General features: G+C 40.6%; 1 protein-coding gene across 1 annotated transcript in view; it reads right to left on the bottom strand.

The window, feature by feature from the left end:
- Window positions 1-15,078, bottom strand: part of IMPG2 (interphotoreceptor matrix proteoglycan 2) — a gene marked incomplete at its 5' end in the record, with an annotated part of 54,369 nt that overhangs the window by 22,550 nt on the left and 16,741 nt on the right. Inside the window, 3 exons of the mRNA XM_082279034.1 lie at window positions 399-445; window positions 10,193-10,216; window positions 10,306-10,337. Coding sequence (XP_082135160.1) covers window positions 399-445; window positions 10,193-10,216; window positions 10,306-10,337 — 103 coding nt within the window. The remainder of the gene's footprint in view (window positions 1-398; window positions 446-10,192; window positions 10,217-10,305; window positions 10,338-15,078) is intronic.

Below are 15,078 nucleotides of genomic sequence, written 5' to 3'. Positions count from 1 at the left end.
ATACACACAGAAGCAGTTCAGCAAGCATAAACCAATAGTAAAATTTGATTCCTATTCCCATCATCACAACAGCAACAGCAGAGAAGACACTTTAAGAGCCTGAGGAAAAGTATCAAATACATTAATCAATATAAAATTATAACATTCTGCCTAAGCAGATGTATTTTTGGAAACATGAACTTAAGTGCAATAAAAAGGGCACAGAACTAATTTTTCAAGTTAGGATTTTCACAATTCATAAAATAACAAATTGTCAGCAGTTAACATGATCTCCAGATTACAAACAACATTACAGAGATGCAAAAATCCAGAGCTTTTTTCTGAAATCCAAACATATTAATTTCTCAATTTTCTGATAATTCAAAATCAGCCTTAACAGCAGTTAGATTAAAACTGACCTCTCAGCGTGGTGACGTCAGCATCCAAAGGTGGAGTAGGAGTCCCACTAGATAAAAATAAAATCAGAAATTGAAGCTGGATGTGGTAAGATAAATGCAGTCATTTTTGCTATTTCCTTGATTCTGATGCTACACCAAGAAGCACATGTGCAGAAGAAATTTTTCATGGTACTATTTTGCTCATAACTTCATAAAAATTAGGCTTTTTTCAGTTATATTTTGCAACTTGGATTTTGGGTCGCTTCATACAGCACATCATGTGCCTCTCTGGGTTGCTAACCCTCTTATATCCCAAATGACATGGAGTCCCACACTAAAATACATTTTGCCTTCTAGCAGTTTTGTAAAGACAGCAAATGCAGAGAAATAAAAGACAAAGAAAACTGCTAATACCCTATAAACCACTCAGTTTTTAAAATACCCCCCAGTGCACTAAAACACTGTAAATGCACTGAAATCACTGCAAGAAGATGGGTTCTTTTCAGCATTAATTTTATTCTGCTTATTTGGAAATCTTCAAAACACATCAGTTTCAAAATCCAGTTATGGGATTCACACACACATATAAAACAACTCTGAGCCAAATCCGAAAAACATTTCAGAAAAACAATCAGATGAAGACCATCAGCCTGAAGAAAAACTAGCAGTTTTGACACAACTCTTAAAATAAACCCAAGAGGTTTGGAATCCATTCTGTAAGCCTGGAGCAACTGTCAAGTCACCAAGAGTGGGAGACATGCTCTGACAGAAACTAATCTTTCCTGAATGAAGGAAAAATTATTTTTTTAGTTTGTCATATTGTTAATATATACAGCCCAAGCTGTAAGACTGGAAGTTTAAGTGCTGGAGAGAAACGGAACTTGAAAATTACTGAAGTTCATTGTATTGAGGTATTCCTCTCACTTCTAAAGGATCTCTTTTTTTTATTGGTGGTCATACTTTTGCAACTAAGCACTCATTGCAGCAAGTCTTCACTCTAATATATACAATGTCAGCCATGGTTCCTGGCCTTGCAAGGTTTGATTTTTGATTCACATACTCTATGTCTGGTTTTGCAGTCTATCCTCAAGCAAAACTCCACTCAAAGGTGATGGATATTTTGCCTCCCTCAGGGTGTATAGTCAGTCTCTGTATCACTCCAAAAAAGGCTTCCTGTACCAGGAGACTACCAGATTCACAGCTACATACTACAGATACCAGAGCATCAGCATATGATCAAAGAGACCATAGTTTCACTGAGTTAATGTCTGAAACACTTTCTCCCTCTGCCCCTCACAGACACAAGACTTATGTGCCAATAAACAGACCTGAGGCAAACCTGCGGAACTTTCTATTTAAGTCAAGGATTTTTTCACCCATCCTTTCCCAGGAGTCACAGTCTAATCCTCCATGTAATGATTAACTATACCAAAATGTAGTTCAGAGAATGCTAAACTGACAGGGTGAGATCTCCACAACAAATCTAAAATATAAACAAAAAATAAAAACCTCCACAAGAACCAATCAGAAAATACTTATTCAAGAGTTTAAACACTATGTGGCAGGGCATATCACCCCTCTCCCACCACAGGTGGCCAGTGCAGATAGGAGAGATAACCCAGACAGGCAAGGCCCAGCAGGTATCATCTCCTGGTGCCAAAAGGTCTGCAAGCTTAACAGATGTGGGAAGAGTTTAAAAACCACAGGTGACCAAAAGGCCTGTTCTACACTATAAAAGTACTACAGATTGTCACAGAGGCAGAAGTCTCAGACTCCCTGGGAATGTGCGAGACTATTTCTTCCCGAAATTTGGATGCAACTTTGTGGTTACTTTTCTGGACATTGAGGGAAAGAATTTCGATGTGTGCTCCATCAGAAATTGGATGGTAAGAAACGTTGGATCCTAAATTATATTATTTCTTCACTAGCAGTAAAATTAATGGTACTTTTAACCCCGCATGTATAATACTAGTTGTCCTCTTTTTGTCTTATTCCTGTGTAGTAATAGTCTGGTTTAAATCTTTAAATCTTGGTTATTTTTGTGTCTGTTAAATAAATAATTCATTCTATAATAGACTGAATCAACAATTATTAAAGAACTTGCAAATGAGAGTGGGTCTTGGGGTGTTGGCCACCTCAAAAAAGCTACTGCCTGCCACCAGAGGCCTGGGCAAAAGGCAGAGATTTATTTAAACCCACAATCCATTCAATCCATTCATAACACAGTATGTTCATGAACTTTCTTGCACAAATAAAATCAATGAGCTCCATGCAAGGTTTGAAATGCAGTTGTGTCTGCTTCCATCTCATGGACACCAGTACCTGGTTTCAGCCAGGACAGTGCAAGATAATGCTCTGCCAATTCTTTGACAAACTCAGCAAATCTTGGAACCATTTCCAAGACTGGAAAATTTTACTTAAGACTATGATTTAGACAAGATAGCCTCTCTTAACGATATTTTGTTAAGAATGCCGGTCATGTTTTAGAGGGATTTGGTTTCCTTACTTGTCTATCATCTTAGAACTGCAATAAAAACTATTGCTTAATTATTAATTGGTCTGATGAAATATTTTCCAATTAAGTTCACCTAACTTCAAGATGTGTCTTTTACCAGTTTCAATAGGAAGTAGATTACATCTATACCAGAGTGTGACCAAATCACAGCATCAGTAAATAAAGCATTTTAGTGCACCATGTCTAATGTTCAGAACCAAGCATGACTCTACTTTTCAGGAGAGGTGAGTCAGTCTGGGATTTTATTTCTTAAAAACTGTTCAGTGTAAATAGGGTCAGAATAAAAACCTCAACAAAAGCAAAGCGATCAACAGTAAAAACTCTGCTACACGATTTTTAATGTCCTGTTCAGTTCAAACCTATTTATAGCCATTAGCTGACTCTCATATCAACCCCCTTTTCTATCAAAGGGGACAATAAGAAACATGATTTGCTGTGGTAAGCTCTGATTCCAACCTGGGACTCACAGGACTCCATCCAGCTGCCCACAGGTTGGTGCCCAGAATACTTTGAGGGGCCTCCAGGCACTCCTGACCTCCAGCTACTGCCCCACAAGGCACAGGTCACCCACGGATCCCACATCGTCCCTGCCAGCCTTCTACACACGTGCTGCAACTGAGGGCATCTCAAAAGGACTAAAATTACTATCTGACCAACTGAGCACCCAGTTCTGAGCTGGGTTAGCCATGGCCAAGGGCCAAACACCCACCCAGCCACTCTCATTCCCTCCGTCTCCGTGAGACAGGGGAGAAAATAAGACGAAAAGCTTCTGGGTTGAAATAAATCCAGGAAGATCACTCACCAATTACCTCCATGGGCAAATCAAACTTAGCTTAGGGAAAACTAATTTATTGCATATTTTAGTATGTTTGGGTAGTGAGAAGCAGACAAGCATTAAAACACCACTTACCCTTCACCTTTTCCCAGGCCCAACTTCATTCCTGACTCCTCTACCCAGGGCACGCTCTGCAGGGGCAGCAGCTCCTTCAGGAAAGGTCTGCCTGCTCCAGTCTGAGCCCTCCCTTGGATGCAGGGAATACACGCTTTGCCACGGGGCGGTGCCTTTGGCCTTGGCATTCCCCATGCCACTGTTTCTCACGCTTTTTGTTCCCTCCTCCTCTCCCTGTGCCATGTTTTTGCCCTTTCTCACACAGGCTTTTCCTGAGCTGCCACTGCCGTGAGTGTAGGGCTCAGCCCTGCCCGTCAAAGCCATCTGGAGGCACCTCAGGGCAGCCCCAGCACCACAGGGAGCCCCTGCTGCCACCACCTTGGGCACCCACCCAAGGACAGCTGTGTTTGCCATTGTGCCCATGAGATCAGCTTTAACTAAGTTGCTTGAGTTTTTAAAGGAAAAATCCTCAAAGAAGACAAGAAAACCCAAACAAAATGCTGTGTTATAAATCACACTTTCAAAAGAGGAGTAGTTTGCAAATGGAAAGGCCTAATATCTTTCTCAGGTTCTACTTCTAGATCAGATAACTGGTTATAGACACATCAAAGTGAGGTTCTCCAAGTTGCAAAAGTCCCAGAGGACTTTCTCTGTCACTGAGTCCAAGAAATGACAGTTCTCCAACAGGGCACTTCTGTCACAAACGTCACCTTAGGCACCGGTTTAGCCACATGGTGACAACCACAGCCCAAGCCAGGCCTTGGGGCAGCTGTGACAGTGCTGAAAGGTGAGGTGAGAGTAAGGCCAGTGTCAAGGTGAGAGTTAAGGTTGTGTAGCAAACCCATCTCCTTAAGCAGCAACAGACCCCACTCTTTGCCAAGGCCAGGTAATATATTCTTACTGGCACTGAGGGGCTTTTAAACACAAGCCCTCAGGAGCTAACCAATTTTCTGACAGAATTCCAGTGCACAGCTGGCTGAAAATTAAAAACCAAGTGCTTAAACACCACCTACTAAAACCCTAATCAATCTAACCAAACAAGACCAGTCAAGCACCAAATTTGGCCAAACGATCAGCTACCACTTTTTTCCAAGAGGATAAAAATTTTGTTTTAAGAATGCTATGCTCTAACCAAAGTCACCTTATGTGCAACACTGGTTTTTCATTACTTTACCAGAGTGGTGAGGTTTGCTTTCTTTTTGCACGTGTTTCTTTTAGCCTTCTACTTCCCCATAACATTTTAGTTTTTCAAATGCCCACTTTATCGATCACCTAAAAAAGCAGCAATTGTACTGGACACCTCTAAGGAAGTTACTCAAAATGCACATGGCAATGCATATACTGAATTATCTGAACACATCACTTTTCAATGTAAACACAGATTCAAATTCCTGTTTAGTTGCACCACTTAAAATACACGGGATTTTTTATGGTTGTGCCCCAGGATTAATCCAGGACCCACACTTGATTTTTAACTCTACCTGCACAAGCACACCACTTGAGGTGGAGGGACTGTATTCCAACAAGATTTTAGTGTGAATTTGAGACAAAGACATATGAAATGTAATTTCTAATGTCCTACCTGCATGAGTGATTCCCTGGATCATCTTGGCTGAGCAGTAAGCAAAATATAAAAACATACACATATGTATGGAAAGGCAGGAAGGAATACATACAAGCAGATGTCTAAGCACCAGAACGAACAACACTGCACTTGTGTTTCCTTGGCAGAAACAACCAGTTTCAGATCACACAGCTCTGTTAGACACCAGGATCTAGGCAGGTGTAAGACAAGATCCATAAGGGCCTAGGAAGCTGATCTGAAGCAAACAGTGCTTATGGACAGCCTATACATATTAGTACAGCAATCACAGCTCACAAATACAGCCCATATTCCCCTTTTTTTCAAGGCCCATGGTACGTACTTCTGTATGACATCTGTCATGTCAGGAGAAGGCTTGGCAGGTTCCAGTCCACCAAAGCATAAAGAGAGTTCCACTGACTCATAGGCCCAGACTGGTTCTTTATGTGCAGCCATACTGTGTTATTAAGGAGAAGCAACAGCCTGGACCTGTCAAATGGGCCATCACAGTAATACCATTTCACAGCTCCCCATGAAATTCTATGAAGGTATTAGTTAGATTTTTCTCTACATTTCTCCTCAAGGTTTAAGACAAACCCAACTATGTGGTTGAAGAAAGTAACATCTTCAGATTTGTACATGTTCGGAACATCCACCAGTTTATCTAATATTTATAAGATTATTGGTCAGTTTGAATGTTTAAAGTCTAACTGGCTATGTCAAGCATGTCTTTTTCTTGAATAATATTACTTCAATTCTCATATTGCACAAAAGAGAGAAAATGTTATCATCTGATTTTATAATTTTTAAATATTTTAATCACACAGCCTTGAACTAACTAAGCACACAATTTAAGAAGCATTTTTATGCAATTTCAGAATGCAAGGCAACGCTTCGTATTCAGATTCTCTTCCTTTTAAATTTTACATGCATTTATCTTAATTTTCATTTAGGCAGTTCTTGAATTTTCATCTCTTTTGGTTCTAGTTAGAGCAGGACAATCCTTTCATATTTGCTGCCAGACAGTAGGGAGCACAAAAGAAAATATACAACTGAAAAAGGAGCAGTGTGGAACTCCTCACATTTGGTAAAGCTGTGCAGATGATAAAAAAATTTCCGAAATGAGCAATATCACTGCCAAGTCCACAAGCAAACAATAAAGAATCTCAGGCACATTTCTATGTCACTGCAGACAGAACTGCTGAGCTGGTGAAATGAGCCCAGTGCAGAAGACAAACTCTTATTCTTTCATGAAGCACATTTAGATCAATAGCACAAAAGCTGAATTGATACACGAACCATTTCTGCCACTGCTGATAAAGTATGGATTCTAGATTTGCCCATGTATTTCAAGGCAGAGAACATGGACAGAACACAGGAGGCCTGGACATGGTTTACTACAATTAATTTTGGTGAGTACAGAATCAGCAAGTACCATCAGAAAGGACACATGCCTCTACATATTTCATTTTACATTAATAAATGCTTCTGAAGAAATGAAGTAGTGTGTTATATTCCTCCTTTTCAACTATTCTCCTGTCCTCTTTCTTTTCCTCAGCATGCTATTGTGCATACAGCATTCAAGCAAGGCTATGACCTAACAGCTCTGTTTTTCTGCTTCAACAATTTTGTGCTCCTCCTTTGCTCTCAGCTGATTCTCAAGATCTGGCTTTTGACCCCCCAGGAATTAGACAAAGGACTGTCCTGTTGTAAAGAGACAGATTCCAATATTAAGAGACAGAACATTTTTATGTGAAGTGCCAGTGGCCTACTGAATAAAGCAATCAGTAGAAGTCTTTAGCTGATGTAGTGCTCTGACACTTCCAACTGGGGCAAAAACTCTACAATTTCCACTGAGCTGCCCTGTACACAGCTGGATTGTGTCCCATATATTGCTTTTCCTTTTGAGGTTTTCTCCTTGGTGGTACTTAGTTTAATCCCTCAGTTCCTTAAAAGGCCAGGGTAGCACTTAGCCTACGTGAATGCACGCTCTAAACCTTACGGGAACAAACTCTCATCCTGCTGTTACATCACTGCCAGTAATGCCGGATTGGGAGTTATTCCCGGAACTGAACTACAAGAGTACCAGGCACCTTTCAATAGGCTACATTAAAACTATCCCAGCATTTAACTAGATGAAATCAGCTTTTTCCAGCTAGAGAGAGACACCATATTGGCATCTAGGCAGGATTACATGAGTTGTATTAAACTATTCAAGTCACAGCTTCAATTCTATAGTGGTTTATAGCTTTCAGCAAAATTTTGGTTTGATTTAGAAAGTTATAATGATGAACAGATATCAAGGGATTGTCTTCTATTTCAGATCAACCTCAAATTAAGAGCTCATTTCATAGAAAATTTTTTTTTCCACAGAAAAAAGAGATTTGTCAAAGCTTATGGAAGAGTTTCTTGTGTAGGGGCTGTGCTCTAGAACCTATGGCAAAATTTCTTATTCTTATCAGTGGGAAAACAGACCAAGAAATATGCCCAGTGCCAGGCCTCCAAAGTGAAATGGCTACTTCTGCACAGTCATCAGAGGCATTGGATCTCACCACAGGACAAGTCAGAGACTCCTGCTAGATCCTCACTTCAAGGCACTGCCTGGAGAAGCCTGTCCTTCCCTGGCAGTGTCAGAATCTCACCTGAACATCTCATCTAGATACCCTGGATATCTAGATAGTTAGGACAGTCCTGCCATCCCTCAAGACCAGAACAGCTGTTCGTTCTGACACAGATGGCACAGCTGGGTGCCAAGTCAGCTGCGTTCAGATCCCAGCATTGCCCTGCACTGGACCAGGCTCTCTCTGCACATGTGGGTCAGCAGGTGAGGGCAGCAATGCCCAGGAGATGGTAGAACTGCACTCACTTCTCCTTTCTGCAGCAAGGACTTGACACTGGATTTACCACCCTGTGCCTTAGAGCTGATGGTGGTCCTGGATTGGGTACTTATGCTGACTTCTTACAGAATATTTTTAGAACATTTATTCTAATCTTTACTGGGAGGTCTGGTTATTTTTTTCAGGGAATAACACTGGCTGTTGGCAGTATTGAGATGGCTGACTTGCTCCTCTTGGGGGAAGACATCTGGAGTTAGATGAGACATCTTCTACCCATGACAGAAAATCACAGCTTTGCTTTCTGTAGGACTCTGGCTTACAAACTCCACATCTTAAACCATGAATGCTCTAAGATGTCCAGAAGGCTCTTAGAGTAAGTTTGGATTTTATAATAATGGCAAAATTATTTCTACTCATTTCTTCCTGATGTTCTATTACCCAGAATAAGTCTACCTGTTTCTGTCACTGCTTCAGTCCTGTATCACTCTCTTTATGCTATAAAACACTACCATTTCCAAGCACAAGACAAACAACAAATTATAGAGGAAAAGATACAGTAAACCTAAAGTTTAAACTGATGGCAATAACAAAGATCCCACCCTAAAGCTATAAACAGTCTGAAGCAATAAATACTGAAATAAAAGCAGTGTATTTTTGAGACAGATGCAGCACAGCCCCACAGTAAACTGAATTTGGTAAAGTTTCCCAATAGTCTACTGCAACCCCTTCAATATTGCCACAAAACATTTCATAAGATGGTTTTTTGACAAGTACAACATTAATCACTCTGATCCACCTTCCGAGCAACAGTTGGGCTTTTTGCACTGTTCCTTTGCTCAGCCCAGTGCACGCAGACTCTAGATTCATTAGCGTTGACTCCAATGCCTCTCATGCATTTCTACATTTACTAGATTTCCTGAATGATCACACAGAGGGATGCAGTAGGTTTCCAAACAAACTTCTTCAGAACACATGTACACTGTGTAGCTGACTTGGAAGCTTCAGGGAGTGCTCTTGTCAAAGGAGCACTCAGCTCCACAGGACAGAGAGGAAGCAACCTTTTAGGAATCATTTTTGCCACTTTCAGTTCACATTATTACTTTTAATAAATGCTGTGGTTATGAGATCACTATGAGGATACCTAATTTGGGACATTGGGGGCTTTCCTAAGAAGTCTGTTAAATGATTACTCTTCCCAGTATTTTAATTAGTTGTATTTATCATAGCTTTATGTGGCCTTTAAAGCAGGGAATTGAACCTGTCAGTTTTTCACAGGAGTTCAGCATCAGATTGTTTGCGTTTGAATTACCCTAAAAATAACAGTTTAGATTAAGTTCTGAGTAGCAATGGAGCAATAATAATAATGATTTGAACTTGTTTTCAGTTCAGTAAAAGACACGAAGATAACAGGTCAAGTTCAGGTTTGTTTTGGTACAAAGAAGCCACAAATCAGACTAGTTTTCAGTTTTATTGCCTTGTTAAAAGTATGAGGAGCCCAAGCAACCAATTCCCTCGTAACTGTGTTTCTCTTGAAATTCTTTAAAAACAGCATTTCAAAATATTCCATTTCCTTATCGTTTTAGTGATGATAACCAGGACTACCTGAAAGCTTTTGGGAAAGGTGTTCAAGACAACCAGAACACGAACACAAGTAACTATGGACACATCCCTTTTCCTAAACAGATTTCCCTCATGAAACCTCTTCAGGTAAATAGCCTGTGTCTGTGCCTGGCAGCCTGACAGCCAAGAAGGTGATGACACACTTAAGCAGAAGTACAAGCCTCAGACTGGCTGAGATATTTTGATCATGCCAACCATACCAGGACAGAGGTTCACATGCAAGAACCACCAGATTTCTCCACCACACTTTTCTGTATGTCCTTTTGAACAAAGATGAATCTTGTTCATCTTCAGTGCACAAATCAACGCCAGCAGCAGCAAGAACCAGAGAAACTACCTATCAGAAGCCTTTTGAAAGGGAAAATTACTTACCCACATGACCAATCAGTGCAGGAACTGACAAGAAAAAGAGAGAAAAGGTTACAAAATGTCTTGGCCTGTTATCTCCAGAGAGAATAAAACACAAGGAGAATACAGATACTCACCTCCCCATTGCTTCCTTTGTATAGGACAGTTTCTGGAAAGCAAACAAACAAAACCAAAATATATTTGAGTAATATAAGGTGAAAGAAATTGAAATGCAGTTTATATCACTTTATTTCCTTCTGCATGCTGAAATAATTCTATTTTCTGTACTGTCATTTGTTAAGTTCAAAATTTATTAACAAAGTCCCTGCTGAAAAGGAAATACATTTGACATTGTCAAAATACAACTGAAACTCAACATCAGACAGTGTAAAGAGCATTAGGTTTGTTAGAGTTGCTCTACATTTCTGCATTTTCTGTAGTGTTCTGGAGGTACAACAATCTCCCACCTTAGAGGAGGCCAACAAGAAAAACCTTTTAAGGAAGCAGTCTTCAGAAATTCAGTATTACTTCTGCTACTTGTCTATATATTTAAAACCATTGTTTGAAAGTAAAGTTACAGCTTAAAGTACCATAGCATGATTAATCTGATGACTTTGTTTATGGTTATACAAGTGGCAGGGATGATGTTTTTTCATGTACAATTCTTTTTCAAAAAGACTAAGAAGGGCCACACAGTTCACATTTTTTCCTCAAAGTTCTCATGGTATTAGTGCCATTAGTTCTAGAGGAGAGTCAGAGAAGGCTCTGTGAGGAATACTACAAGAAGTGGAGGAGGTTCTGAGCAGTTTGCAGCATGACAGCTGCTGAGAATAATGCTGTATCCTGCTGCTGTACCAATGTAAAGACAGTATCAAATACTTACAGAAAATTATTGTCCATTCACAAAGTTTCTGCTTCTCTGCTTTAGAGGGGCAAAAAGGGATGGTTTGGTGGACTGCTTATTGGGCTGGCTTTCTTTATGTAATCAATGCAGGTATATTTTACAGTAAAAACAACACAAAGTGGATCAACTCAGGTATCTCCTTTGAAATTAAATTATAATTAGCTTTAAACATACTATTTCCACTTTGCAAGCTCCTCTGAAGAACAGCCATTTGTATTCAGTGACCTAAGGACGGTCACTCTAAGCTAGCCTGATACTTCTTGTGAAAGAGGGTTGAAAAGGCAAAAGAGACTTTTTGAGCAGGTTGGCCTGCTCATTCTCTTCACCTGTGTTTCTAGGAAAGTGTAGAAACTCAGCTGTTATTGATTTGGGCCATGTCAGTGACTACCCTTCTCTTCTTTGTAGGACACATGGACATTACGGTCACAGCCAGGATGGCAGACAGCTTGGATATCAGCCTGAGCAGGGCTTGCCAAAACACTAATTTCAGTCAGTTTACTTTTCAGCATGTTCTTTGACCAACATTTCTTGTACAACTCCATTTAATGAAGCATTTGGAGATCCTTTAGTATGAAAAACTAAGACACAGCAAGACTAGTTTTAAGTGACAAAGAAACCAGGTAGTCTACAGTGAAAACTAGCTTGAGGCCACTAAGGCTGTGCTGGACTTTGGGTAGTTTTTTTAAGGTGTCATTATGCTGGTCTGTACAGTGCCTGTATATTCAGCTCTGACCACTTCCTAGAGCAAAGGAATAGGGGTGCCCCAGTGAGGGTTGCCTGGGCCAAAACTCTGTTGCAGGGCAGTCTGAGGAGCTGGTGGCTCCCAAGTTCCCTGAGTCTGGGTCCCTGGACTTAACCAATATGCCTTGCTATTTCCAAGTCATCCATTCAACAAATTATAATGAGAACTTATAAGAACCAAACCTGAAATGTCAAATTATTATTTTAATGGCCAAAGCCTAGAATAAGAAACCCTACACAATCTCCACACCCACATTTTTGATAAGGCATCAAATTACTAAGTTCTCATCCAATTTCATAGTAAACTAGCACCCCCTACTGCTAAACTAGCATGATCTGCAATAGTTTGTAGCGTGACTGTCTTCCTCTCTCTCATATGTTTGATTTGCTTTCCAGCCTGGGGTGGGCAAGCGATGATATATTTGAACTCCATGGCAAACATCAACTTTTCCCCCTAATTAGAAGCCAAGGGTTCTAGAGTTCTAATACTGGCTTCTTTAATCACTTAGGACAGAATAGCCTTTGCCAAAACACCTCACCTCTCTGACTCACTTCCTTCATTCAGATGGAGATAGAAATTTACCTACTGCACGTGGACCTGCAAAGATTGTTTAACGTCTTTAGCTTTTGAATACTTGAACCAAGACCTTCCCTGACATCATTGTTGTACCAATTCTTCTAGTGCTGGGAGCTGAGTTTTGTGTCAGTTGCTGTAGTGCTCCCCTTTCTCAACAGGTACTTTTACATAATGCAAAGTTATTGTGCATTACTACAAATGTGTTAAACACAGGCTACCGCAATACCACAAATCACATACGCTACCAACCAGAGGAGCTTCTGTCAACTCATGAGCTTGCAGAAAAGCAATTATAGGACATTCTTGCCTGATCCTAAGAGACTATCATTATGCATAGAAGACAAAGCATCCTGAGGGTAATCCCAGGCAGGAAAAAAAGACAGAGGAGATGCCAAGGAGATCTGAAATAATCCCATATTAATTTAATCCCATCTGTGTAGTACTGTACCAAGCATATTTGATTTAACCCACCTATACACATCATTTACAACAGGAAAGTCATACAACTGGAAATGATTCTCTATCTGCCTATCCTGATTCCCCACCATGGTGCGTGGCAGAGCTCCCTTGAAGACAAGGCCGCAGCACTGGGCACAATTCAAGGAAATGGATGGCAATGTCCAGAATTGAAGCCATAGAGAAAGGCCAGAATAGGAAGCAGTGCTTTGAGGCACATCCCTGGCAGGTAAGGTGAAAATACAGTCTACAGTGAGTAAGAGGAGAGATAGCAGGAGCAGCTTAGTGGAACAGATATTGTTTCAACTAGGTGCAACTTGAAATGAAGGCTAGAGATATCTATATCTATATATAGATATATATGGCAAAGGTGGAGGGGTTTTCTTTTTAAGCTAGAGGAGGCTAAAACTTGTAATGCAAAGAATGAAAGTCAATAGGAGAACAGCAAGTGCGTGGATAAGAAAAAGGGTGAAGGAAATCTGACATGGCTCAAAGGAGGGCAATTGAAAAATGTTTTTTTGCATCCATACGAGAGGATGGGGGATGTGAAAGAGCAGATGTGATCTGTTTTTTTCCAGATTGAGAAGAAACAAAAGGAGGTGTTCTGTGCAAAGAAAAAAATGTAAAGTGTGGTTAGGACATTTAAGTAAACAGAGAAAGGCAATGGTTAGCAAGGAAGGTCACAGAAAAGGGGAAGAGGAGAGACAGCAGAAGAGGACTTCCACAGGAACCTGAGGAAGACAAAATAATCTGCTTCTGTGAGGTATTCAAACTACAGCACTGGGAGTAAGTGGTTCCAAGTAATTCATATCATTGGGATGCTACATCCCACTTTCAAACACAGCTTTTAGAATTCAGGCAGAATCATTTATTGTACATTGCTAAGTACCCATTTCAGCATACTAAGAAGGTATTTTGTTACACTACCCATTCAGACATCCTCGGGCAGGGTTGCCTTCTGCCCTTTTACACTAATCTGTCACTGAGCAGTTCATGCTGCAAACACACTGAAGCAAATAGAGCTGCTCAGGGCTGGAAAGTCAATACTTTATAAAAGTACTGCGGAGTCAACACCATTGAAGGGTTTGTATCTTGTCCCAGGAACTTTTCAAGTTGCCTTTCGATAGGTTAGCACCTCCCATCACAGTCTTGGGGATTCCTGGGGAAATTGTCTGCCTTTTGATTCTCAGGCAAAGCTCTGCTACAAACTCCTTTCCACACTAAGTCTCAGCTTAACTCTTGGCTCTCAGACCCACCAGAGTGGGCAGGGCACAAATTTCCCTCTCACCAGCAACCAAAAAAAATCCCACAGACCTGCTTCCTTTGGAAAGAATTCATAACCTAATTCCTGTTGTCCCATCCCATCTGCCCAACACTCTCAGATATGCTTAGTTATGGACATGGGATTGTATGGGAGCCCTCAGCAGGTATGGCTGAGTATCTGCTCAACAGATTAAGTTACATGGGTTCTTTTAATGCTTCATTTCTCATAACAGCTTTTCCCAACGTCTTGGCATTGTAAATTGTCATCAGACCTGTAAGGAACAGTGTCTCCTTAAAACTTTACTTTCTGAAATTTGATTGAAATCTGGAGAAATAGAAATTGTGACATGCATTACATGCCCATACTGGAAATGCAGGATGCAGACAAAACTTCACACTGAAAGCCCTGAAGCACCAGGCTTTAAACTGCTTTTTGCTAGGGACTTGGGAAGGAGATGCAGCCTAGAAAGAAGAGGGTCTACCTACCTTCAAATTCCATTAGAGACTCTTGGCCAAACCTAAATTTCCTGAATTCTCCAGGATTGGTAAAACATCAAGTTTCAGGATTTTTATGAATTAAAAATGGCCCCAATATAACTGACCAAAAAGAACAATGCCAAAGTCACGCAAGTCAGAAAGCATCTTTGCTTGTTTTAACTGCTTTGATGAACAGAAAGGTCACAACAATTATCTCAGCCCACCATGACTTAACAAGATGTGTGGCAATTATACAGGGAAGTAGGACCATCAGGAGTTTAGGTTCTCTCTACCCATCAAGGAATAGTATCAGACCTCTTTCAAGATATCCACCAAACTGATAATTCACACAGTCTAGATCCTGCAGGCCTTCCCAGTGGCAGGTACTGCTGAGCTGTACTTCATCCTCACACGGGAAGCAGCAGACAGAAACCAGGGTTAAGCAGCGGGCATGGCACTGACTCATGTCTCCTGCTCCAGAAGGAAGCTTCC

Source organism: Coloeus monedula, assembly GCF_965178545.1.
Source record: "Coloeus monedula genome assembly, chromosome: 3".
Lineage (NCBI taxonomy): Eukaryota > Metazoa > Chordata > Aves > Passeriformes > Corvidae > Coloeus > Coloeus monedula.
The sequence above is the reverse complement of the archived record's forward strand: the minus strand, read 5'-3'. Positions and strand labels throughout refer to the sequence as shown.